We start from the raw sequence: 27,307 nt of genomic DNA, 5'->3' as shown, positions 1-27,307 counted from the left end.
ATGTTTGGACACATGCATGGAGTATTAAATGTAGGAAAAAAAACTCAATTACACAGATTGCGTGTAAATTGCGAGACATATATTTTAAGCCTAATTGCGCCATGATTTGATAATGTGGTGCTACAGTAAACATTTGCTAATGGTGAATTAATTAGGCTTAATAAAGTCGTCTGAATATGTAATTTGTTTTGTTATTAGACTACGTTTAATACTTTAAATATATGTTCGTATATCCGATATGATAACTAAATCCAAAAAGTTTTCCCAACTAAATAAGGCCTTACTTCTACCTACTTTATTACTCACTCCACCTCTAAATATAAAGGATTTTGGTTGAACGTACATATCATGTCTAGATTCGCATACTTAGAGGGAGTAATAACCGTTTCCGTCCGTTTTCATGCATCTAGGCTGGTTCCGGGTCCGGCCCCACCGGACCATCCCCGTGTGCGATGCGAACTCAAAAAACGGCTCGACCCAGCGACCTGGGGCGTCCGTGTCCGGGTCCGGGTCCGGGTCGGACCGCGCTGCGCCTCCTCCCTTTATTTATCCCGTGCACCGAGCCAGCCGCAGAAGTAGTAGAGACTAGAGAGGCCACAGGCGGCGGCGGCAGCAGCGGAAGTCTCTCGTCTCGTCCGTGGAGAAAGGGGGAAGACGAAGATGTCGACGGAGGCGGAGACCACCAGCGCCGCCGCCCCCGCCCCCGCCCCCGCATCGGCGCCGGCGCGGTGCCAGCGGATAGGCTGCGACGCCACGTTCACCGACGACAACAACCCCGACGGCTCCTGCCAATACCACCCCTCCGTGAGTCCTCCTCCTCCCCTTCTTCCCCTTCTAAATCTCATGGGGTCTAACTAATTGCCCCGCGGATTACGGGAGTGGAGGAGTCTGTTCTTCTAGGGGGAAGTTGGGCAGTTCGAATCTGTAATGGCGGGGTCAAGGGCTTCGCCTGCTCTTGGGAAACTTCTGGGGACGAATTGGGCAGCGGGGAATATTTGAGTTCTATATACAATAATGAAATTTAGTGTCATATAGAGATATGTTGGACTGCACTCATTACTCATAGTAGATTAGTGGATTGGATTGCACGATTATAGAGATATGTTGGACTACACTCATAGTAGATTAGTAGATTAGTGGATTGGATTACACGATTCAATCAGAAGGGTTATTGATGCCATTGGCAAAAGGTATTGTAGTTGTCGCAAACACGTGATATTAGGAGTTTTTTTTTTTTTGCCCCTTATTTGGGTTAGGATATTGGTACCTTGAAGCTGCCTCTTGATGAGGCATCATGGGCAATGTGTGTGATGTGTGGCGAGGGATTTTTTTCCCCTTTGGATATGGCTCACATGAGTGCTGACTATTTACAAAAAGCAAAAGGAAAAGAGGCAAGGAACTACCTTTCCCTTCAGAGAGTAAACAAAATTAATTTGGAATAAAGATATGACATTCTCTTTCTCTTTCTCTTTTTCAATCCCTACCGTGTCTAAGGGTCAGATACCCATGTTGTACCAAAAAAGGATTAAGTACACAAACAGCTGCTGCAAAACTTCTTCACAACTTCTTCTATTTCCAATTGTGAATATCTCTTGATAACAATGGAAGAAATAATGGTTAATTTTATCAAGCAATTCTTTTCTTTTGTCTCCAAAGATTCAAATCACATTGCTAACTTTGTGATGCCATGCCAAATTCCATTGTAATATTTAAACACCAAATTCACACTCTTGTTTACTGCATTTGGTCTAGAAGAAATACACAACAGCTAGTATAAGAGAATACCTAAATGTGGTCCCATTCTTTTTTGGAAAATGATGAATAAAGCAACATATTTAAACAAGACTCATGTTTGCTAACTCTCTATATGGTTTCTTGTCTACTGCCAAATACTATATTTATTTCCAATTTTCCACTGTAGTGTTCTGACCACTGTCTCCTTTTTTTTTTGGTTTTCTTGCAGGGAGTAAGTGTTTCTTCTTTGCATGAGAGGGTACTTCTAGAAGGATGCATAGGTTAATTTTCTAAGATTTTTTTTTCAGCCTATGTTTCATGATGGCATGAAACAGTGGAGTTGCTGTAAGCAAAAAAGCCATGATTTTAGCCTATTTTTGGCTATTCCTGGGTAAGGATCCTTCTCTAGTATTTCCTTTTCACAGCATGCACCCACAACATAAGTCAACTATGTGCTATCAACCTGAACATTACCATCTGGGCTGGCCTGTTGTGTATTTTAGCAAAACCAAGCATGATGAATGCATGAATCGTATGCTGTACTGCTGTGTAGGTGCAAAACTGGGAAGCACACAACTGAGAAACCAATCACAAAAGCAGTTCCTACTAAACCATCAAAGGCAGTTCCAGTCCAGACTTCGAAGCAGAGTGTGGGAGCTGATACTTGCTCAAGGTGCCGTCAAGGTTTCTTTTGCTCTGACCATGGTGAGTTTCTGTCTATAAGCATAATGCTTGGATACAACTGATTGATCCCCTATTTGGGTGTAACAGCTGATTGTTTCGTTATTATTTTAACGACTGACATCCCTATGCATTTTTATGTGTTGATAGAATAAATCGTAACTTTTAATTTAACAGATTATGCACTGCTATATTTTCAGGATCACAACCCAAGGCACAAATACCAACCGCTACCAGTGATACTAACATGGTACCTGTTGAGAAGCCTGCGGTTCCACCACCAAAGAAAAAAATTGATCTGAATGAGCCTAGGGTTTGTAAGAACAAAGGATGTGGTAAAACCTACAAGGAGAAGGATAATCATGATGAAGCATGCGATTACCATCCAGGACCTGCAGTTTTTCACGACAGGATTAGAGGGGTATGTTTTTGGTTCAAACTTATTGTTGTTTTGCTCTATTCCTTGATTTTTGCCATCATTGACTCTGACATCTTTTTAAAAATTTTTGCAGTGGAAATGTTGTGATATTCATGTCAAGGAATTTGATGAATTTATGGAGATCCCTCCGTGCACAAAGGGTTGGCACAATGCTGATGCCGCATGAATTTTCACCATGCCCCATCTTGGAATAAGAACCCTATTAGCATAAGGTTCTCTTGTATCTCGTAGTGCATAAGGTGCAATTTTTATGGAGAATTTTACTTGGAGTTGGGGAGTGTGGCAAAGATACCGAGAATAGGCTGTTTTACCGTGCTCTGTGTGACTGCTGCAAAAGTGTGCGTGGTGTTTCATTTTTTGTCTGAAACGGGGACTTGAAATTGTGTGTGGAGACTTTGGTCTCGTTCGTTGGCTCGTTGCCAATTCTTCATAGTTAGAAAATCAAATGCTCCATCTAAATGCTATCCTGCAGACTTTTGGTAACACCCATCTTTCTGTTTATATGAGAAATAACATGATTTCGTTATCATATCAAACACTTCTTTTTCCATCCCTACGCAACAAAATTGGGTATTAGGTAGTGTCTTCGTTTCTCAACATTTTGTGCTACTAAAGTTGATAGCAATAACTTAACTTTGACATCAACCATACACTTCTTTTCCATCATTCCCAACTGATTTGGCGCTGCCAAAGCTTTGCCCAACCTTCAACGGTACTTTTACATGGCATCAAATTAAATCAACCCTATCAAATTTTCTGTGGCATCAAATTGATCCAATTCTGTCCGATTTAATGCATACAAGTTTTTAAAACTAAACTATGGATTGTGACACCGCAAGAATCAATGTGTTGCTGTCCAATTCCAGTAACTCTGGGCGCTCGAGTCGAAGGACACCACAGTTTGATGTGATGAAGTGCACTAACAGTGTAACAACATCTCGACCAACTTACCTACTCCATCCGTCTTAATAGAAGTGTAATATAATATACTCCCTCCGTTTCACAATATAAGTCATTCTAGCATTTCCCACAATATAATGAATCTTATAGATTCATTAGCACCAATATAAATATGGGAAATGCTAGAATGACTTACATTGTGAAACGGAAGGAGTATATGTGATATATCCTAGGACTATAAATCTAGATTATTGACTATCCACGTTCGTAGTTTTAGGATATATCACATCCTACTACTACTATTTCTTTTTCCAAACAACAGTATTCTCTCTCTATATTGGTTGTCGGTTGTTCTCTCCTCACCCTATCACAGCTGCTGCAGCTTCCTCATGCACCAAATGTTGGATTCATCGTTGTTGAGATATGGAGGGTTGTGGCACTCAACCTGCGGCGGCGGGAGCTGCCTCCACTGATCATCGTGGTCACAAACTCCTCGCAGCGGGTGAGGCGTGGGAGTTGCGGCGACGCTGGAGAAGAGGTGGCGTGACGCGTGACTGAGTGTGGGGTGGTTAAGCCTGCCAATGGGTTGGCATCCACCCCAAATCCAACCCAACCCAAAGTGACTATAGCAAAATTGTCACTCCAATCCAGACCAAGAATTCCTTGAGCTAACCCCACCCAACCCAACCCACAAAGTTGCTCGGTCCAAATTCAACACAATCCACGGGTGGAATCCATTTTCCAACCCATACCCAATCCACGGCAGGAAGCAGAGCAGAGCAGAGCAGCCGGCGAACACTCACACTGCATACAGCTACTAGCATACTTACAAATAACATAAGCAAGATGCAAAAATAATCAATCAACGCTACTAGCATACTTAGAAATTTTGATGCTTTAAGTAGTGCCATCCAACAAGTTTTGGCAACTAAATATTACAATTATCACTAGAGATTCTACTAGAACAACAGGCTCAAGAGAAAATCTCCAACAAAAAAAGCTATCAAGCATTACAAGCCTCAGAACCATGTATAACTGAACACCAACAATTTCTTCATGTCTCAATCTTTAGATTACCTTCTAAGATAACCAAAACCAAAAACCCTTCCAATTCTCAACCACACATTCTTGCAGATGACAGTAACCTGAAAGAAGTAGATGTCATCAAAGATTTATATCCAGGAATAACTAGAAAATTGTGACTTCGTTGCTTAAGAAAGCAAATATACAAAATTACAATAACAATTTAAATAATGTGACCTTTGCAGTGTTATCAAAACAATGTGCAAAATTGATTCAATTGGTAAATAATGAATAGTAACATTTTATATACAAACAGAATAGGCAACAAAGTGGTAAACTCAATTTTGGAAAAATGCAGGTTCAAGAGAAGTATTCCATTCCAAATTTCCAATACGCCAAAGGAAAAGTTGAATTTAAAGTTGCATATATGTATATGGAAAGTCACCTTTCCATCTTCTTCACTTCACCACCTGAATAAATCAGGACAAATTTCCACCTGTAAATGATATATGATCACTACTTCATGATTGAAATACACAGAACATTTATGGAGGAATCATTTATCACTATTATACCTTCAGCACCTAGAATATTGATCAAAGGATCGTTGGCTTCAATTAACCAATCTTTCGCACAAATGAGAGCTTCAAGCATTTCAGGTGTTAACGAACTTCGTATGTCACCAAGTATCCTGCCCCCATAACTGAATGCTGATTCAGAAGATACAGTGCTGAGGGGTATTGCTAGGAAATCTCTGGCCATAGATGACAATACCGGGAATTTTTTAGCACGTCTCTTCCACCAGTCCAAAACATCGAAACTCTCACTATCCTCCTCAACATCTTCTTCTAAATATATGGCAAATTCTGATTTCGTTTGCCGTGCAGTCCTCCTTCGAGACTTGTATAAAGCAAACTCTTCCTCGAGTTTTCTTTTCCCAAGAACAGGTGATCCAACACTGCTGCTGCCTTCACGAGAATGTGAAAGCATGTGTTCATCATTTCTTCTTACAAACCCTTCGTATTTTTCATAATAATCCTTCAACCAATCTTCAGCAGAACCCACTTTTTCGACAATCTCTGTCACACTGTTAAATGTTTTCTCATAAAAGAAATTCAAATAATCTCCTTTTCTTCTTGGATCTAACATTGTGGCAATGACAAGTGCAGAGTTAAACCCACTGTCCCAATATTTGACAAACTTTGAGAGCATAGCTGCAGCCAATACCTTTAAAATATCACTAGTCTGCCAATCAGGGTCATTCAATGCATGACGAATTTGTAGCACCAAGGGCAAGAACCTATGTGCTGTTGGTTTCCTATCTGCTGACACCGATAATGTGGCTTCTTCAAAAGCTTTAAGAAAAGCACAAATTGATTCAACTTTCTGCCATTCTAGTTCAGTAGGTGCAACTTCACCATGTTGATTTGCATAGCTATCCAGGACAGATCTGTACATTAATCCTTCTACAATCATTTTATAGGTGGAATTCCATCTAGTCGGTGTATCAAAAGAAAAACTCAACTTCGAAGGAAGATTTTTTGAGTTTGCCATAGAATTGAAATCTTGCATTCTTGATACTGAAGAATCTAAATGCTTCAACAACTCACGTAGCTTGTGTATTGTAGGTTTAATTATCTTCATACCAACCTGAACCAAAATATTTAGGATATGAGCACAACATCTAACATGCAAATGCTGACCCTCAAACATCAATGCATTCTTGTGATTCTTTATCAACTCTTGACATGCAGAATTGTTATTACTGGCATTATCTAAAGTTATAGTAAACAGTTTGCTTCTAATGCCCCAATATGTCAAGCAACTCATTATAGCTTCTTCAATGGCGAATCCCGTGTGGGGATACTTCAATTCCTTAAAGCTTATAATTTTCTTCTTAATGTTAAACTCTCTATCAATATAGTGTGCTGTGACAACCATGTAGCCTATATTTTGAATTGAAGTCCACATATCGGATGTTAGACATACGTGCAAATCAAGATTATGTAATTCAGCATGCAAGTCTTCCCTCATTCGCTCATACAAGTTAAAGGCATCATCACGAAGTGTTTGACGCCCCACAACTTTGAAAGTTGGCTGCATGGACTCCACCCACTCCAAAAAATAAGGATCCTCAATTTTCTTGAATGGCACCTCTACATGAATGAAGAATATGACCATTAGCTCCCGGCTTCTCTTGGGAACAAACACGAAACCTTCCCCAGTCTGTTTCTTAATTGTTGCAAGGAAGTTGATTCTAGCATCACCATCAATAGCTGGACATGATTCGGCTATGTGATTAATAAGCTGACTTGTTCCTGACTTTTTGGTGGCTGTCAATCTTAAGCTACAATATTTGCATTGAGTCTTGGGGACACCATCTATCATTACAACCTCTTGCTGAAAGTGTTCCCATACTTTAGCTCTCTTACGTGTTCTTGAAGATTGATTATTATTTGGACTATTAGTACCTGAACTCTCTGACATTTGTATGGACATATTTATTATTCAGTTTGTTCAATTGTCTGCATAGAGGAAGAAATCTAAAATCAAGATAGTTGAAAGAACATGGTCTATAATTATTTTTTTCACACATTGTACACGTGCTACAATCTAAAAATTGCACACTAAAATTCGATTGACCATAGAATTAATTTGCATCTCAAAATCATATCAGGACTCAATCTGTAATGATATGTTAAATAATTTGCATTAGGAGATGAAGGGAACCTGCATTCACTATACCTCCTTATCTTCTTCTTGAAATCTTCGAACTCCTGCACATAAACCCATCGAAGATTGTAATCTTGAGCAAGTTAACTCCTCAGTAGCAAAAAAAACAAAATCTTATAGAAACTATCACACCAATCACACTGTTCACATACGTCGTGGTACTTGGGCTTCTCAGGGAGATTGGCGACGCGGCCGGACCGCCGGAGGAGGACATCCTCGCCAGCGCCCGGCGGCGCACGCACCTTCCTCTTCTTCTGCTTCACCTGCACCCGCAACCACCAAGATCAGGAAGAGACCAAAAAAAAACACAAACAAAACAACCAGGATAGATCAAAGACTGAGAAAAACCAGGGAAAAAGAAAAGCAATGGTGGTGGGGGAGGGAATCTGACCGGCGACGGCTTGGCGGCGGATTCACGGACGGTGGCGGAGAGGTGGAGGAGGCGAAGCAAGGGGAGGGAGCGGCGGCGGCGGAAGGAGTGGAGCCGTGGACGACTGATGACGCTAGGTTTGGAGAGTACTAGACTGTCTAGTGCATCCAAAGAAATCCATGGACTGAATCCAATTTGGATCCAAAAATCAGAAACCAAAAACCAATCCAATCCAAACCGTTTCCACCTCCACCCTAACCAGTCCAGCCCATTAAACTCCTCAATCCATTTCCATCCATCCAAACTACACCCAAAGCTGAAACCAATCCATTGGGCCCATTTCAATCCAGCCCATTAGCAGGCTTAGGGGTGGTGTGGGAAAGAGTTAGCTGAATCGCTCAATCACATGAGCAGATAGAAGATAGAGATCATACGCCCAAATTCAGGGAATACGAGGGAATGAACTGAGGACGCCTCATAATAGGGGATGGTATAGTTGCTAGAGCACACTTTTTCGCCAAATTCTGTAAATTTAGATATAGGGGATTGTATAAGATTCTGGGTAGAGATGCTGGCCGTGTTTAGTTCCATTTCAATTTTTTTTAAAGTATACAGACACACATTTGAAGTATTAAACATAGACTAATAATAAAACAAATTACAGATTTCGCCTGTAAACTGCGAGACGAATCTTTTAAGCCTAATTAATCCGTCATTAGTAAATGTTTACTGTAGCACAACATTGTCAAAAATCATGGTGTAATTAGGCACAAAAGATTCGTCTCATAATTTACATGTAAACTGTGCAATTGTTTTTTTTTTACATTTAATGCTCCATACATGCGTCCAAATATTTGACGTGATGGAAAAATTCGAAGTTTGAAGGAAACTAAACACAACCGTTGTAATAGCAAACAGTGAATCCGCATAGACTAGCACTATAATTTCCAACTGTGCCATCAATATTTCTAGTTATACATTGAGCAAACAAGACCTGATACCACCTCGTTTGCATTTATTTGGCATTTTTGACTTGTACTTACCACCTCGTTGGCATTTATTTGGCACTTTTGACTTTTACCGTTTTAACTTTGACTATTTTTTAAATGGTTAGACCAAAATGAATACATGATGCAACTGGTATATAATGTGACATATTTTTAAGAACTTGTATTTTTTTTCTTAAAAAAAGAAAGATAAACATTGTCAAATGGTATGAATGTTGTCATTTTTTAAAAACAAATTAACAACTATTTGAATAGTGTTTGAACGAATAAAGGGACATTTCCTCGAAAGCTTACAACGATTTCCCCACATTTTGTTGCACTTTAAAATTTGCCGGAAGAAAGAAAAGTTCACTCTTGAGCTTCTGGAAGCCTGGAACTGGTGCCATATCTTCTACTCTCTCCGTTTTAAAATGTTTGACACCGTTGACTTTTTAGCACGTGTTTGATCATTCGTCTTATTAAAAAAATTAAGTAATTATTTATTCCTTTCATATCATCTGATTCATTGTTAAATATACTTTCATGTACACATATAGTTTTACATATTTCATAAATTTTTTTAATAAGACGAACGGTCAAACATGTGCTAAAAAGTTAACGGTGTCAAACATTTTGAAACGGAGGGAGTATTATTGTCTTATTGGTAGATGTTTACATAATCATACAGTAACAGTAACATAGATAATAACTATAAGTAGGTAAGTAAGATTATTATTGCAAACCCGAACATAAGAGTAGCACAAGCAGAAGCAGTAGGCGACGCCGACCAGTACATTCAGGGGATGCCGATGATTGGCAGGAAAGGGAAGAAGTAGATGAGCGGAAGGCCCGGGCCGGCGTAGGGCGGAGGGGTGGCGCGCCCGGCGCGCGGCGTCGCCCTGCGCGCCCGCGGCGGCGCGGGGCTCTGGCCGTTACCGGTGGCCGCCGCCGTCGACGACGCGAGGGCGCCGCCGCCGCACCTCGTGAAGACGGCGAGGCTGGACGCCAGCGCGTACGAGCCGTGCTTCTCCCGGCCGCCCGCGGCGACCACGGGCGCGACGGCGAGCCCCCCCGGCGCGCAGAGCTGCTCGGCGCCGCCGAGGACCCTCGCCGCGCACCGCGGGTGGCTCCGCCGACCGTCGACGTCGTCTCCGCCGGCCGCCGGCACGGCCACGTCGAAGCCCCCGCGCTCGTCCGTCTGCGCCGCCCGCAGCTGTCCCACGCCGCCATCGCCGCCGCCGCATCTCACCGCCACCACCACACCTGCAGCCACCGCGCGCGACGTCACGATCGACCATGTCTGCCCGGTGCGCGCGTGACCGCGTGTTACTACATTACATACCGGAGAGGTCGTGGCCCGGGGCGCAGTCGAGGCAGGCGACGTAGCCGCGGAGCGTGCCGGCGCCGCGCACCCCGGCCTCGCCGTGCGCGACGGCGGCGGCGGCGGCGAGGGCGAGGGCGACGACGACCGCGAGGCGAGGAGCCATGACGAGTGTAGTACTGGTTGTTGCACTTGCACCGTTGCACGCGCGCGGCTATACGTGTCTACGTGCTACGGTTTGTGTGTGTGTGTGTGTGTGCGCCTTTTTGTAGTACGAGGATACGCGCGATCGAGCATTGAGTACGCGCACGCAGGGGCAGATGGGCAGAACGCCGGGCCTTAACGCCGGCCGCCACCATGGCTCGCGCACCGGCTCTGGACGCAAACGTACCCGAAAAGGAGGTCCTTTTGCCGTTGCAGGGATGTACTTCCCGAAAAGGAGGGCACCGATTGCTGTAAACGGGCCGGCCCAGAGTTGGCAAGACCGAGCTCGGTGGGATCAAAGGGAGGACGGGATATGTATGGTTTTAGTATGGAATAAGTCCACTTTGACTCCCTTAAAAATGAACCGAATCTAATCTGTGACCCTCAACCGTAAAACCGGATAGGATGACTCTCCGAACTATTCAAACCAGTGTAATTTGACTCCCTCAGTGGTTTTGGAGGGCGGTTTTGCTGATGTGGTGTTGACGTAGCGATGTTGACTTGATCTGTGTTGTTGATGTGCCGCTTATATGGCATTAAAATAAAAAATTATATGGACTCCATTCGTCATTCACATAAAAAAAATTGCGAGGCCCACATGTCATCCTCTATCTATCCTCCTTCCCCCCTCCTCTCTCTCTCCCTCCTCTGTATGTTTCTCTTCCTCCAGATTCGGTGCGGAATCTGGAGCGGCGGCGGCGGCGGCAGGGTGAGGGCCGGCGCGGAGGAAGGAACTTGAGCGGGTCGAGCGGCGGCGACGGCAGAGAGCCAGAGGAGAGGCGGTGGAGCGGCGACGGCCACAGCTTGCAGGAGAAGGCGGGGGCGTCCGGCCGGTGGCCTCCCCCACAATGGTGCCGCGCCAGGCTGGGACGAACGAGAAGGCTAATGCAGACAGCGAGGCCTGAGATGCCGCCGGCCCTAGCCGTGCCTCCCAGTCTGCACCGGCAGGGGGTGCCGCCTCTGTTTCTTTCTGCTCGGAGAACATGCATGTGCACAGCGTTGCCTAGCAGATGCAAGTGCAGCGCCGGTGTGGGGTAGCAATGCGCGGCCGCCATGGAATCCAGTCGAATTTTGGCAGGACCAGTAGCTGCAGGACGAATCCGTCCTACCAGCATGGTCCACCCGAGTCCTGCAGATCTTGAGGTCGTGGACTGGTCTGATTTTTTTCTTTCTGGTCACTGTTTGCAAGGTCTTGAGGTCGTGGACAATAGCTACTTCATCACCAAAGACAACATCGGCATGCTGAAGCTCGCCAAGGAGGCCAACAGCATCTTGGTTCGTCGATCAGCGCATTGACTCATGTTACCAATTCGCCTATGAAAATTGCTAACATCTAACCGTGACATCCTGTGATTAATTGGTACAAGAAGTTTGACTGCCGTATCCCACGCCGGAGACAGTGGGTTGCGCAGTGGTGCACTCAAACGGCCACACCGCGGCGGCCATGTCCACGGGCGGACTGATGAACAAGATGACCGGGCGCATCGGCGACTCGCCGTTGATCGGGTCGGGGGAAGGCAAGGCCATCATATGCTCCACGTTGGCGCGCGACGTCGCCGCCGTTATGGAGTACAGGGGCGTCGGGCTGCATGAGGCCATCGACTACTGCGTCAAGGAACGGCTAGACGAGGTTCATCGGGCTCATCGCGGTGTCTGGCACCGGCGAGGTGGCGCACGGGTTCAACTGCACCAGCATATTCAGCGGGTGCGGCTGCAGGAGAAAAGAGAGAGAAGGGAGAGAGAGGGGGGGAGGAGGAAGGGTTGGAGAGAGAAAGGATGACATGTGGATCCCACAATATATTTTGTGTGTAAATGACAGACGGGTCCCACAAAATATTTTTAATTGTAATGCCACATAAGCTCCACGTGGGATGAAGACCAGGTCAACACCGCCACGTCAGCAAAACCGCCATCCAAAACCGCTAAGGGAGTCAAATTGCACTAGTTTGAATAATTCAGGGAGTCACGCTATCCGGTTTTACGGTTGAGGGTCACGGATTAGATTCGGATAACTTTTAAGGGAGTCAAAGTGAACTTTTTTCCTTTTAGTATCACATTGGGTGTTGAACTATTGACAGCCGAGGAGGGGCAAATGGCGGATATAAAAGGGGGTTGGAGAGCATTGTTGCAACTCATATCTTTCTCGGTCCTTTGGATAAGATAAGTGTAGTACTCCCTCCATATTCATAAAGGAAATCGTTTAGGACAACGATACGGTCTCGAAAACACATTTTTGACTTCTTATTTCTATAATAATATTTATTGAAAAGTGATATATGTATACTTTTATGAAAGTATTTTTCAAGAAAAATCTATACATATAGTTTTTACATTTTCAAACTCAACAACTTGAGAGTTATTCATGATTTATATTCCCAAGGTTTGACTTAAACATTGTCCTAAATGACTTCCTTTATAAGTATGGAGGGAGTATATGTTATCAGTTTATAATACTATTATCTGGCATGTGGACTATGTGCGCCCACTTTGATATTAAATTTATTTTTTTTTGGGAGGATTCACTGTAGTGGCTTGCAACTAGGAGGACCCTCGTGTGTTGTTTGGGCATTGCATTGCTGCCAATCTTAGAGCAACCTAACCAAAATGAAGTAAATTTTGTTAAACTGAGTAAGATTAGTATAGTTTGTTTGTGTAGAAAAGAATGTTTGTATTGTCCTATTTTCAAAATTGTTGAAAAGAATATTTTAAATTGGTATCATTGACCTATGCTACCCAATTTAATGAGATTGTTGCACGGTTTTTTGCTGCATCATATTCATCATCGAGCATACGAAGAAAACCTAAGTGATGAGTAGTATTATTTAAACAACAATAAGTATTCTATTTTAATTTCCGAAGCAATTTGGATAATCATCAAAGCCATTTCTTTGGCTATCATTCATAAATTTTTTACAGGTCTTTGAATACAAACTGGGATTATGAACAATGGGCAATTGGTAAATTGTTGAGAGAGCACCTCTAACATGAGAAAGGACAACGACAAGAAATTTTGTCGAACATACAAGTCTTGTGTGACGGAGCCTTTAATATAAGTGTTCATGGTAGGAATAAACTATTTAATGATGAGAAGCGTTAATGATAGCTAAGAAATAGGGAAATCTTGGGTGGTAGCCGGTAGTCATAAGGGTGATGACCAACAAGCGTGGCTAAAGACAATATTTGTTTTGCTATCACGAGAGTTGGCTATACTAAATTAAAATTTTGAATCTTTTTTGCGTGTGCACACACTCTAATAGAATAGACCAAACCTAGAGAATAAACCGTCTAACCTTGTTTGCTAGCTAACAGGTGTTAAGCATGCCAATTGATGTGGTTGCCAATCAAGAAATACTCCCTTCCCTCTAAGGAAAAAAGGACTACTACTACACAGTAGTAACAACCTCGGATCTGCTGGGATTGACAACTTTAGTAATCATATCGTAGTCGATGGATTCAAATCTACGTGTTCTCTTAAGGGGTTTGGAACCCTTTTCCTCAGTATGCAAACCAAGTGTTAAATTAACGTATGATACAAAACGAAGTGTTAAATTAACACATGATTAATTAAGTTTTAGTAAAGAAAAACTTGAAAATAAATTAATATAATTTTTTAAAAAATAACATTTGTATATATTTTTTAAAAAATACCGTTCGACGTTTTAGAAAGCGTGCAAGTAAAAAATGATGCAATAAAAGTTTGTATAAGGCTATGTTCGTTTGTATCGGTTGGGAACGCTCTCTTCCGGCGTGGAAAATAGAGCGGTTCATTGACACGTAATTAATTAAGTACTAGCTGGAAAAAACTTGAACAATGGATTGATATGATTTTTTAAAGCAACTTTCATATTGTTGATGCGAAAAACACACACTAGCCTAGGAGATTTGCTTAGCTCCAGTATAGGTCCAAAAGCTTGCCTTGAGATTCGCGAGCGTACCAGTTGATTTGATCCTGCAATCAACAAGAAATAAAGATGAAAGAAACCACAGTTAAATCCGTAAACGATAGCCGATTGGCCAATCGCCGATGACATATCATTTATTTTCAAGCCGATGTCATATGTGAATCGATCGGTAGTGGTAAATAAGCAGGATAAGACTAAATCTACTCGATCGGCTGTAGATATTAACGCTATATAATCTTTCTGTCGATGTATATTTAAACCAAGTGATTGGGATAGATCGGTCGCCATGCCGAGACAGTATAAATCACTTAGATCGAAGTATGCATTAACATAAAGGTTATAAACGCTTATAGCATAGCTGATCAGGTAGATCTAGCATGTATCGGTGTATCGGCTAGTACTCCGATACTACTCTATGTTAAGATGTTAAAACAGATAGAATATATCATACAGAAGCCTAATATACTTTATTGCAATAAGATCTTAATATAAAGGGCATACTTAGCATATCAATTAAGCATGTAAAACATAAGGCTAAGTCAGGTAAGATCGGTTGAAACCCCGATACTATCTCTCTCAATGATCATAAAACAAGCCAGATATCATAATTATAAATGCAACTTAACAGATCGAACTCAACCGTTGCAGCATCAAGCATAAAGACAAGTATGAGATCTAAACAGGATGATGAAAATCTACAAGAGATGGTAGATACACGATACAATCTAGATTAATAACAAAATATAACTCTACCGATTATTCCCTAATGATAAGAACCAGCCGATAACAAGCTATATAGCGCAACTAACATAGATTGCAACAGATATATGATAACTCGACTGATTACAAAAATAGGGTTAAAGTATCATAAAGATGGAAGCATTAACCCCGATAACGTAAGACGCCATAACAAGTTTTACCTTTAGTTGAAGATCGAATCGATGCAGCTCAACTCGAAAGCAAGAACTCGTCGAAATAAACGAAAGTAAAAAGGGTGGCGATGCGCCGAGATTGTATTGAACGATTGTTGTTTGATTACATGGGTTCGGGTCATATTTATACCAGAGATACAAAATATGTCCTTGCCGGACACGACACTTATCTCTAACAAACTCTAAGATATCATAAGTCTTTTGCCCAAACATATCTCTAAATAAATTACATAAAATATCCTATTAATAGATACAATTGCCTAAACCGAGAGCTTTATCTCCATCGTGGCAATCCCTGTAAAGCACTTTGAACAATTCTAGAAACGGCCTTGAAACCATCTTCATCGGAATCGGCTGTATCTTTTATCCTCTGTCCGATCCATCTCAACCAATGCACACTCTAGCCGATGCCTTCGCAGCCGACGCATAATCTATTCTTCGAATCGATCCCTTTATCGAATCCGCCTCGATCCCAATGTCGAACCTGGTTCACATCTTACCAAATTTGGTCGTCAACACATATAAAACTTTTTTTTTGCAAAAAACACATTGTTTAGCAGTTCCAAAAGCGTGCGCACAAAATACGAGGAGAACCCTGAGAAACGAACTCAGCCGAAGTGTAACTCAGAACATGTTTCAGATTGTGAAAGTGTAGTAACTGTTTGACACAGCTCCAGCTTCAACTCTCCTATAGCTAGAGTCTAACCAAATAGTTTTTAGCTTTATCTAAAATATGAGCGGAATTAGGTGAAGCGTTCTCACAAAATGAACTAAAAATGTGAAGCTGGCTTAGACTTATTGGCTTAGACTTTTAAGTCAACTTATTGGCTTATACTCCATATGATTTATAAGCTGGTGGATTTCATGTCTTAAGTTTAGTGGTGGAGTCATACATCTACTTCACATGAGCCAAAAAGCTTCTCCAACTTAGTTTTTGGCTTAATAGTGTTAGAGTGGCTTATGGCTTCAAAAAGACCAAACGAATAAGTCTTAGATTTTTTAACTTATAAATTGATTTATAAGTCTAAATAAAGAGGCACCGCTCACAGCAAATCTAATTTGTGAATAGTCCACCCTTCACTTCTTCAGTCCTTCACACTCGTCTACTCCGCCAAACCGCGCGCACAGCGCCGGCGCGACGAAGCGGAAAATACCGATTCCGCTGGCGGAAGATGCCCCCAGCTCTCCCCATCTGTCCTCTACCGCGCGCCCTATCGGATCCAACCGCGTGGTAAACAGGGGTCCGTAAACCCGAATCATGGCCGGCGTCTATCCAAATCCGTCGCGATACCCCCCACCCCCCCCCCCCCCCCATAGTTCCGTACGCCCCAGCATCACCATACACCAGCAGCGCCCTGCAGCTGCAAGCCTGCAACTAGTCGCTGGCCGGCCGGCCGGCCATGTACTACTGCCTCGCCGCGCCGCCGGCCGCTGCGGCACCGGCAGCGCCAGCGCCAGCGCCAGCGGCGAGGCGCGCGTCCTCTTTCCTCTTCGTGGTGTCGGTCCCTCCTCCGACTTTATGGGGGAGGGTGACGGGAGGCGCCGTGTCCGCCCAGCGGCTGGTGCGGCGGCGGTGCTCCTCCGCCGGCGAGCCCAGGGCGGCCGGCGACGGTGGCCTATCCAGGTTGGGTTACTGTAGCAGCTGCCTTATCAAAACCAACGCCTTCTTCTGTTCTGTTCTAGGAAATGGATGGGGTTCTTGAGCTACTCCTCGATTTGGCAATTGCACAGTAACAACATGTTGAAAACTCGTAAATTCAGATTGTACATATGGTTCACTTAAAATTCAGATTGTACATATGCTCTTAGTGATCTGTCAGCTGTGGTGGCTGCCTGGTGTAGTGCTATCGTAGAAAAAATAAATGTTGTTTTGCAACTTAGGAAACCATGTATCCAAAAATTGACCAAGATTACAAGGAAGTCATCACAAGAATGTAGTTGTTGAGAGTAAAAATGGCGCTATGGTAAGAGTAATGTAAGTATGAATTAGATATTGAGGAGTCCTATCAAAAAGTTCTCAAGTATTGTTAAGTGTATACACCTTCTGCAAATACCTAGTATTATATTGGATAATCTTTGTTATCTTTGCATAAAAATGTAGGTGTGAGAAAAATATATTAAAAAAATTTTCTTCTACAGTTTTTGCATAATTGAAGGCCCAGAGACTATACAAGACTTTGTTCAAATGCAATCACAAGAGATTCAAGACAACATCAGGAGCCGCCGTAACAAAATTTTCCTCTTGATGGAAGAGGTGTCTAGTATATATATGAACTTTATATTCATCTCTTCAGTTTAATAGTCCATTTTTAGCTTGTTGAAACAGCAGATTGCAGTTCACCACAATATGGGTATTTTCTCAGGTTAGACGATTGCGGGTGCAGCAGCGAATCAGAACTTCTGAAAGCAGAGGTGCAAGCAGTGAAGAAAGTGAAATGCCTGAAATCCCGTCTAGTATTCCCTTTTTGCCTAATACGGTGATTACCGGCCCTCAATAAGTCTCCTTAAGAAATTTACCATACTGTTTTCCTAGTAATCTCTATTAATTCCTTTCTTTTTCCTGATGTAGTCACCGAAGACAATGAAACAACTCTATTTGACATCATTCTCATTCATAACTGGGATAATCTTTTTTGGAGGCTTGATAGCCCCAGTAGTAAGTGCAGCTTTGTCTCTGTATTCATACTTCCTTCCTAATTAATATATCATGGCTCTTAAAAGTATGTTTTTCATGCAGCTTGAGCTGAAATTAGGGCTAGGTGGTACATCTTATGAAGATTTTATAAGGACCATGCACTTGCCTCTTCAATTAAGGTGCTTGAAATTTTTGTTACTAGACTCTTCAGTAGTGTTTACTGATTAGAATTGGTGATTTGATATATGCTTTTTGGTTGTTGTTCAGTCAGGTAGATCCCATTGTGGCATCCTTTTCAGGTGGTGCAGTTGGTGTAATCTCGGCATTAATGTTGGTTGAAATTAGAAACGTCAGGCAGCAAGAGAAGAAAAGGTGTACATATTGCCATGGGACTGGTATAATCAATTGCCTTACCATCCGTCTGCCCCTAACATGGCTCGGTCATGCCCCTAATGTAGTACCAAATACAAAAATGGAATATGCTTGAAACATTGTTTTGCTTCTTGTGCTAACACCAATTATCACGATCCTTCTTTTGTTCTTCTCTCTCTCTCTTTTTTCCTGATATCATTACTCTTTAGGCTTTGATATTATCTTACTGCATTCTCATACCTGAACTTGATTCTGCATCATAGGATACTTGCCATGCGCTCGCTGTTCTGCAAGTGGAATGCTATTGAACAGCAAGAGTTTTTCACTTTCATGTGACAACGGCCATAATATGTGGTCTACAACCGAAAGGTGCCCCAATTGTTCAGGAGCTGGAAAGGTACCCGCTATCGAATTCCGTTTCGTTTCAGAAAACTCAGTTTGATACCGTCAACAAGATTAAATTTAGAAACTAAACAGTTTATGTACACAAGAGGATTAAATGATTAGGGAGCAGCACATACTATTCATATGCTACTTAGTGCCTAAATTCAGTGCTGACCAAACTTTTTGTTTACTCCTTCTGCCAACCATCCTGCAAGTTTATCTTGAACTGGCCTTTTAGGTTGCAGAGTAGGAAAGAAATGCCATTTCATTTCTTGTTCTACTGATCTACTTCCCCAACCTGATAAACTCATAAACTGCCCTAATTCACGTACATGGTCGCTATTTTCAGGTGATGTGCCCAACTTGCTTGTGCACAGGAACGGCAATGGCAAGCGAGCATGACCCACGGATAGACCCCTTCGATTAGTGATGAGCAATTGGAATCTGGAAGTGTGTATTCTAGCTGTACTGTTGGCTGCCCCCCTTTTTGTTTGTGTTGCTGTGATAGGCCTGAATACCTGAAGAATGAAGTTCAGATCACACAACGAAAGCCAAAAGCTGTAACCGTACGATGAATGAACTCTGTGACTAGTATAGAACTCTCGTCTGTGGAACTTTTTCCGAATTATTTTTGTAAAGGTTTAAGGAATTACTTATCGCACGTCGAACACAACGCGACAGTTTGGCCGAGTGGTCTAAGGCGCCAGATTTAGGCTCTGGTCCGAAAGGGCGTGGGTTCAAATCCCACAGCTGTCAATTCTATTTTTAATTTCCTACACCTGATTATTTTTAATTTTTGTTCTACACATGACATGATGATTTTTTTTAAAAAAAAATAATTGTACACATGATTCTACGTGGAAAATTTCCGGCTGCAGCCTGCAGGAAGCACACTTTCTTGCACCAATACTCGCATAAGCATTTTGCATTATATGTTTCGTATCATCGTATCACTTCTAGTGTTGTTCCTCCGTAGATCAGGGATAGAACGCATCTAATTTTAACTTTATTCTGATTACAAGAAACATGCGCGTTACACACTTGTATACACAATTGATTTCGGAAAACGAAGTGAATGATTGAGTTTCTTGTAGTAGAACCATCTCTCTCGGGTTGATGCCCTAGACTTAACATGAGCATTTATAGTTTATTATGTTTTCAATGATAAACAATGTACCTGTTAAGAGCAAAACATCCGTGATGACTTGACTTTATTAATATCAAAATATGCTGGTATAGTTTTTTAGAGGTACTCATAGTAATAGAGGCTATGTTAGAACATGCTAGTTGCCGTAGCCACAACGGTTGCGACAATTGTAACTGGCTACACATAGTAGCCGGTTTGAACTGCCGCAGCTATAGCTGCTGTGACAGCCAGGCCAACCAAACGCATCCAGAGTATGTGTTCATTGGGATAAGCGTACATATGTTGTAAGTGACTGCGGCAGTGTTTAGTTCCCTTCAAACTTCCAAAAATTCCATCACATCAAATATTTGGACACATGTATGAAGCATTAAATGTGGACAAAAAAAATCAATTGCACAGTTTGCATGTAAATGGTGAGATGAATCTTTTGAGCCTAATTACGCCATGATTTGATAATATGATGCTATAGTAAACATTTACCAATGACGGATTGATTAGGCTTAATAAATTCGTCTCGCAGTTTACAGGCGGAATCTGTAATTTGTTTTGTTATTAGTCTACATTTAATACTTCAAATGTGTATCCGTATACTTCAAATAAATTTTAGCACACGAACTAGCACACAGCCTGCGTTCGTATTGTGTTTTAAAAGAAAACGATATGAGAAAGCAAACCACAGCAAGACAAGAGCCCAAGACATCTTGAGAAAAGCTAAAGGAATAAGTCCATTTTACGTCTCCATACCTTTGATCGAATCATTTCCTTGAAACGCAAAACCGGTATAATACCTCCTCCATCTTTGAAAATAGACTAGGGCACAGTTTTCAAAGATAAAGGAATCAAGATAGACTTTTTTTGAGAATAAATCAAGATAGACTCAATTGCAAAGCTAAAAGGAAAAGACGTACCCTAGCATATATACTGGGCCGCGTTACGACAAGGAGCCCAAAGGCCGAAGCCCATATGCCCCCAGCTGAACACTACTTATATAAAGCGAATTGCTCCAGCCGCCGTCCCTTGAGCTAGGGTTTTATCGCCGCCGCCGCCGCCGCCGCCGCCGCTTCTTCTCCACTCTCCCCTGCCCCCGTCGCCGTCGCCACCGCCGCCGCCATGGTATGTTTCCCGTGACACACACTATCTCTCTCTGCTCTCCTCATGTTAGGCCGAATGATGCGTTGCGATGACCATGGTGCTGCGTTTGCGGTTGACAGTCCGGGAGGAAGAAGACGCGGGAGCCCAAGGAGGAGAACGTCACCCTCGGCCCGACCGTGCGCGAGGGCGAGTACGTCTTCGGTGTCGCCCACATCTTCGCCTCCTTCAACGACACCTTCATCGTCAGATCCCGCCCTCCCTCTCCTCCCCCCTTTCCCGTTCGATTGGTCGATTGGGATTTTTTTTTTTTTTGCTTACCCCTGTGCGATTTTGGTTGCGTTGCAGCATGTCACCGATCTGTCCGGGAGGGAGACGCTCGTCCGCATCACTGGTAAAATCCTCCCCTCCTAAGCCCCTTCCCCGTTTATCTCGCTCTCTATGCCGATGTGATGCATTAGGGGTTGCTTATTGTCTGAAATGGTGGAGACAATTTGTGTTTTTGAGTTCATGTCGCGATGTTTTTTTTTTGCTCATTTGTTAAGCACGGCCCTTAAGATCGCCTCCCTTTCGTCACGTGGGAGCGTTTCGAGTCATAGCTGTGCTAAAGTAACAATGAGGGACCTCGGAGTTTTTCTTTGGTCCTTCCCTCTTCCTGTTTTGTTCTAGGTATCTCCATCTCAGCTTGTGTATCCCTTTGTGTGGCTCGGACTTTTATCAGTCGCAATTTTGTGCTGATTGTCTGAGCTGTTCACCCTGGGAAGCCTCGGTGAATTGAATGGAGATGTCTATATTATGGGAGTGGACATGGTTTATTTTTCTTCAAGAATGTATTTTTATTTGCCCACGCTCTGTGTATATATAACTTATTACCGCATTTTCTGTTAGACGTAATCATTGTAGGATGTTGTGAATATATCAGTTGAGATTGGTAAAAAGTTCATGATAGCAATCAGGCAGTTTCACAGTTAATTTAAATTATCGTGTAGTCATTAGAAAATAGTTGTTTTTGTTTTCAGAGAAATGGTCTCATTTTTGTCTTTACTGTGGATGTTGCTGTCATTTTCTTTATAAACTTGAATTATTTCTGTGGTTATCTTTGTTAACCGGTCGTACGACAGACTTAAGTTAAATGGGTGAAATCACAACTTAATTTTACATGCTTAAGATTAATATCAGATTGACCATTTAATATAATTTATATATTCATTCTAGATGTGTCTTTTGTAGGCTGTTATCATTTTCTTTGTTATAACAATGTTCAGTTGTTTTAATATGTTAATTGTTTGTTGTCAAGGTGGCATGAAGGTTAAAGCTGATCGCGACGAATCTTCCCCTTATGCTGCTATGCTTGCTTCACAGGATGTTGCTCAAAGATGCAAGGTATCCCCCTACTTTGGTCAAGATAATACTGTTGTTTGTCAGTTAATGATTAATGCCTTGTATCCATTTTGTAGGAGCTTGGAATAACTGCTTTGCATATCAAGCTCCGAGCTACTGGTGGTAACAAGACAAAAACCCCTGGTCCTGGTGCTCAGTCCGCACTTAGAGCACTTGCTCGATCTGGCATGAAGATTGGTCGTATTGGTAAGCATACAAACATTTATTTTTCTGCATGATGCTTGCTGATATATTTGTTGGATGATGGTTGGTTTATTTGTTTATTCTGTTTGAACTATTGGCCTGTTCTGTTCTAATATTATTGGACAGCATGAAGTCTGCACCAGGAGGAGCACTTCAATGTTAAAATTTTATTGAAACAAATCCTGCATGTAAAATATCAACGTATAAGCATTGTTTAGTTTATAACTTGTTTCAATGCTATATCAACAAATAAATAATATATAGTTTAACCACTCTACATTATGAACCAATTAGACAGAATGGTAAGATCATTTGATTGGAGACAAATTCCAATTGAAATCTGCTTGTTCTTTTTGGATCGTTTGGATTCATGCTTTTTATATTGCTGGTTTGTTTACCGTACAGTGCTCCCTGGTGTTCTAGCATTATTTTGCACTCGACTGTATAAGTTATAATTCACTTTTAAGAATGTGGTATGAATGAACATAGTGAATATAAGTATGCAATATGGACATGCATCAACCTAATGCTAGTCAATGAAATGTTAGCGCAACTAGAATGTTCAACAAGTGTCTCATATTAACATAATGCTTTGGTTTCTCAAAATATGTCACGGCCTTTCAAAGTGTCGATATTATATAGGATTCTCAGTGTAACTGTAATAAGTAGCTGTGAATCCTCCTGCAGTCCTTTGTTCAGTCATGAATCGACCATGTTTCTATCATTGCTCGAGTTTACAGTTGGGATAACAGACCTTTACTTGCATACTCTTATTTTCCAAGAGCATAATTCGGCAATGCCTTTCCTTGCTTTTTATGTCATTCTGTTCGTATTTTCCTTGATAATAGGAAGGCAATGAACACTTCTTTTGTATTTACTCGAATGGAATTTACAGAAGAAACATCTGTACTTGCATCTGTTCTTTTGTGGCCTAGTTGAACTCTATTTCGAATGTATGCTGTTTCATTGTAATTTTCAGCTGATGACGTCTTGTCAATTTTCTGTCATACAGAGGATGTTACTCCAGTGCCGACTGATAGCACACGCAGAAAGGGTGGTAGAAGGGGTAGGAGGCTGTAATCTTCATGCGGCCTCAAACCGACAACACTCTGCTCTCCTAGATGTTACCGTCTGCATTGGACTATTTTGTTTCTGTGCTTTTCATTCGGTGGATTATTTAAACCAGTTTTGAACTCTGTTTCTGCATCAATTCATGCTGTCCTCAATGTAACCAACGTTATCTGCTTCGACCGGTGAACATACTCCTGTTGGATTACTTGAGCATATGCCACTACAGGCCGGCCACTGCTTTCGTTGTTTATTCGGGAGAGCATGGCAAACTTGGGAGATGAAAACCTGGAAAATGGTGCGAGGATAATGGGCATAACTGTAAAATAGTGCGTTTTGTGCTAAAACTTTCTATATGAAAGTTGTTTTAAAATTTCAGGTTAATCCATTTTTCAAGTTTGTAATAATTAAAACTTAATAATCTTCATCTTAAGGACATTCAAACACCATCAATATGTGCATTGTCTGGTTTATCACAATATACTCACAACGTACCTTGCTTTCATAAGAAAGAAATGGTACTCCCTTAAACTCCCTTAAACGTTTGACTGTTCTGTTTACTCAAAAATCACATAATATGTGATCACATAATATGTGCATTGCCTGGTTTATCAGAACATACTTAGAACATACCTTGTTTTCATGAAAAAGAAATAGTACTCCAAAGCATGAAAGAAATAGTACTCCCTCGAATGTTTGATTATCTGTTTTATTTAAAGTTTTTTGTGTAAATATAAAAGTATTTATGTCATACTGAAACAATATTTGATGATAAATTACGTCATAATAAAATAAATTATAATTATATAATTTTTTTAATGAGATGAATGGTCAAATGTTGGTTAAAAAGTAAATGGCATTAAAATACAATACTGAGGGAGTATATTGCGAATATTGTCACACGGTTCATCCTGGTCCTGTAGGAGTAATGGAGTATGCACAACACTTGTACCATTTAACACTCCAAATCTCCAATATGTAGTAAATTATTGCTCTTGATAATTCCTTCTTGGGAAAATACAATCATTTAGGCAAGATCATCGCATACGCGCTCCTCGTGTAAAATCCAAGTGTAAAATATTTGTTCACAATTATTACAAGGTATGCTTCTTCCATCTAGCTACCTCATTAAATTTCATCTTATTTTACCCCTAAACAACTCTCACTCGGCAGAGGTATCTTTAATTTAGAATCCTTTAATTCATCTTTTTGTTGGCGTATGGTGCGATAGCATTTATCTAAAAAAAAATATGACCATCCCACCAAGATATGTTATATATATTCACACAATAAATACCAGCTAAGATATGTCATATGTTTTCATACAATAGATAATGAAACGAAATCAAATATTTGGCAGTAATTTAATACTCATTACTCATGCAGCTGTATATAATACCTTTCTACAGCTACCTCTGCCTATAATAAACCACTCCAGTTAGTAGTCCAGTCCAGTACTAAGATTGTAAGCCAAACAATCCACTTCACTCCACTCCAGTACTAAGATTGCAAGTCAAACAATCCACCATTAAAAGTGACCACCTCTCTTCTCCGAGTCCAACAAGATGAGACCATCATCCCCTGCTCTTGTCGTCATTGTAGCCACCGCCATCCTTGCGTTGAGTGGCGCCGCACACGCGGACGTGCAAGGAACATGCAAGGCCGCGGCCGGCATCGACAGCCGCATCAGCTACAAGTTCTGTGTGTCCAAGCTGAGCAACCACCACCTCAGCCCAGACGCGGACACGCGGGGCCTAGCCTTGATTGCGGCTAGCTTGGGCATCTCCAACGCGGAAGACACGGTCTTCGAATTCAAGGGACTTGTAGCCAAGCCAGGCACCGGCACCAAGGCGAAGCCGTTGCTTGCGCGGTGCCAGGAGCTGTACAACGAGATGTCCTTTGCGTTCGCCGAAGGATACGACCGTATCAACGCGCGAAGCTATGCTGCGGGGAAGGAGAAGGTGGGAGAGGCCATCCCCCTCGCGCACCAGTGTGACGATGCCTTTGCCAAGGCCGCCATCCCGTCGCCGCTGGTGCAGTGTAGCTGGTGCTCCGTGCAGATGTCGATCATCTGCACGGCCATAACCAACCTCATCAAGTGATCGACGTGTAGTTTGTATCGCAATAAAATTTTTTGGGTTACAAGATTGTTGTGATCAAATCTTGATTCGTTTTGTGATTTTGTAGAATCTTTGTACACATTTCTTGATTGATCATATATAATTAATGATTGCAGCAATTCGTTCTTTTGACTTCTCAGCCGTTACGATATCATTTGCGATTTATCGCTAAATAGTAGGATTTATTGAGAGAGACATCAAGGTTCTTGAATTGGCAACAGGAAGTTCACCAGGGTTTTTAGCATGAGCCACTACCTTTACAGAAGACATACACCCTCTGATAATGATGTTTGAATATTTTGAGGGCCAACGGTCGTTTGATGCAACACTAGGCGTCAGACCGTACACCAATATTCCAACATATTACAGCCATTCCTCCTCTCTTCCTTTTCCCGTTGCCTATAAATATGCGAGCTTCAAATGATTTTGCTCACACGCTGTTTATCTGAGCAGTGATTTTATATTCATTACTTTTAATTCTTCTTAACAAGATACCATATTTTGATTAAAAATATTTATGCTTTAACTATTAAAATTCAGTGTTTCATACTTGAGGCTGAAATGTTTCAACTAGGATTTTAATGTATTTCCCACTTTTTGATGTTCCAGTAATTGAAACTCGATGCTTCATGTGTTAGAACGAAATATTTCAATTGTGATCTGACTATGTTTTACCATTTGATTTCACAAAATTTGTGAATGTTTCCAAAAGCCGTGACATTTTTTTTTATAGTTTTATGATTCTGGATGGCCTCTTTTAGAATTCTTTTGTAATACGGAAATTTTATATGATCTGATTCAATTCTTACATAATTCCCATAAAATCAGTCCATTATAAAGGAGGGGTAGAGTGCCAACTTTTGCTAGTCGATATCATAAAGTTTTAGAATGTCACTTTCCCCGCAATTTCCAGTCTTCAAAGTTGCAAGTGGTATTTTTTAATCACCCTTTTTAGAGTGGCATACATCAAATTTTGCTAATACTCAAGTATACTAAGTCCATTGAGTGGCAATCAGAACACAATGATACAAACTTTTGTTATGAGGGCAACCCCAACGTCTCATATTCCATTGATCACCGGCTTCTTCATTTCCCACACCGTCTAGTGGGAGACCTTGATTTCTATCTTTTCATGGTTGAAGATGAAAAGATGAGTACACTTGTCTATTGCAATCAAGGATTCGGATCCTCTGCAATTTGAACTGCTAATGCAAGGAACTACAATATTTTGCAGTAACACTAGAGCAGTCAGATTAAAAACAAACGGTTCAGACCAGCCAGGTACCGTGGCATCAATATTTTCAGTCAGCTAGTACCACTGTTCATCACATTCTTAGTACTATCACATACGAGCAAATGTGGAGAACGTGTACCACTGTTCTTCCCAGATGAAATGTCAGTGTCTACGAACCTGCCAAATGTCCGCTTGTAAAAATTTGGGTCTGGTAAAAGACCTATATTGTACAAAACAAATGAACACAAATACGGAGTCAGTAAACTGAATGTTTTTTTTGGGGACTTCTGCATAGGTGTGCTATCGAGGAATGGACCCCGACAGCAGGGACCCGACGGGACCCCTTTTGTGATTTTGGCTGCAGAGCTAGTCGCGTGTGAGTGAGGGGCTTCAGGCCCCTCTATAGCGCTGTGACTGATGAACACAAGGAATTATACATGTTTGGATCA

At 41.7% G+C, this 27,307-nt stretch overlaps 5 protein-coding genes, 1 non-coding gene and 1 pseudogene across 6 annotated transcripts; 6 read left to right on the top strand and 1 right to left on the bottom strand.

Annotated features, from left to right (window-relative positions):
• Nucleotides 1–566: 566 nt before the first annotated feature.
• Nucleotides 567–3,318, top strand: LOC127761277 (cysteine and histidine-rich domain-containing protein RAR1). The gene is made up of 6 exons (XM_052285547.1): nucleotides 567–804; nucleotides 1,964–1,966; nucleotides 2,043–2,125; nucleotides 2,288–2,439; nucleotides 2,616–2,836; nucleotides 2,928–3,318. Exons 1-6 carry the CDS (start codon nucleotides 661–663, stop codon nucleotides 3,018–3,020), a joined length of 696 nt encoding a protein of 231 aa, XP_052141507.1. The 5' UTR covers nucleotides 567–660; the 3' UTR covers nucleotides 3,021–3,318.
• Nucleotides 3,319–9,153: 5,835 nt separating this feature from the next.
• Nucleotides 9,154–10,482, bottom strand: LOC127762900 (uncharacterized). The gene is made up of 2 exons (XM_052287429.1): nucleotides 10,209–10,482; nucleotides 9,154–10,129 (listed from the first exon to the last, which is right to left on the bottom strand). Exons 1-2 carry the CDS (start codon nucleotides 10,351–10,353, stop codon nucleotides 9,663–9,665), a joined length of 612 nt encoding a protein of 203 aa, XP_052143389.1. The 5' UTR covers nucleotides 10,354–10,482; the 3' UTR covers nucleotides 9,154–9,662.
• Nucleotides 10,101–23,712, top strand: LOC127762901 (40S ribosomal protein S14). Its single transcript, XM_052287430.1, has 7 exons — nucleotides 10,101–10,108; nucleotides 20,801–20,876; nucleotides 20,975–21,097; nucleotides 21,201–21,246; nucleotides 22,150–22,235; nucleotides 22,310–22,439; nucleotides 23,449–23,712. The coding sequence occupies exons 2-7, from the start codon at nucleotides 20,874–20,876 to the stop codon at nucleotides 23,514–23,516; spliced, it is 456 nt and encodes a 151-aa protein (XP_052143390.1). The 5' UTR covers nucleotides 10,101–10,108; nucleotides 20,801–20,873; the 3' UTR covers nucleotides 23,517–23,712.
• Nucleotides 11,505–13,374, top strand: LOC127762570 (probable isoaspartyl peptidase/L-asparaginase 2; annotated as a pseudogene).
• On the top strand, nucleotides 16,548–19,322 carry LOC127762898 (protein ORANGE-LIKE, chloroplastic). The gene is made up of 8 exons (XM_052287428.1): nucleotides 16,548–16,849; nucleotides 17,365–17,479; nucleotides 17,589–17,702; nucleotides 17,795–17,881; nucleotides 17,963–18,039; nucleotides 18,128–18,255; nucleotides 18,496–18,629; nucleotides 18,966–19,322. The coding sequence occupies exons 1-8, from the start codon at nucleotides 16,626–16,628 to the stop codon at nucleotides 19,041–19,043; spliced, it is 957 nt and encodes a 318-aa protein (XP_052143388.1). The 5' UTR covers nucleotides 16,548–16,625; the 3' UTR covers nucleotides 19,044–19,322.
• Nucleotides 19,293–19,372, top strand: TRNAL-UAG (transfer RNA leucine (anticodon UAG)). The gene has a single exon. It is a non-coding gene; the product is annotated as a tRNA-Leu (tRNA).
• A 1,291-nt stretch (nucleotides 23,713–25,003) lies between the features above and the next one.
• Nucleotides 25,004–25,606, top strand: LOC127761211 (pectinesterase inhibitor 8-like). The gene has a single exon (XM_052285464.1). The coding sequence runs from the start codon at nucleotides 25,070–25,072 to the stop codon at nucleotides 25,604–25,606; it is 537 nt and encodes a 178-aa protein (XP_052141424.1). The 5' UTR covers nucleotides 25,004–25,069.
• The last annotated feature ends 1,701 nt before the right edge of the window (nucleotides 25,607–27,307 follow it).

Source organism: Oryza glaberrima, chromosome 2 (genome assembly GCF_000147395.1).
Source record: "Oryza glaberrima chromosome 2, OglaRS2, whole genome shotgun sequence".
Classification (NCBI taxonomy): Eukaryota; Viridiplantae; Streptophyta; class Magnoliopsida; order Poales; family Poaceae; genus Oryza; species Oryza glaberrima.
Note: the sequence above shows the minus strand (reverse complement) of the source record. Positions and strands in the feature narration are given on the sequence as shown.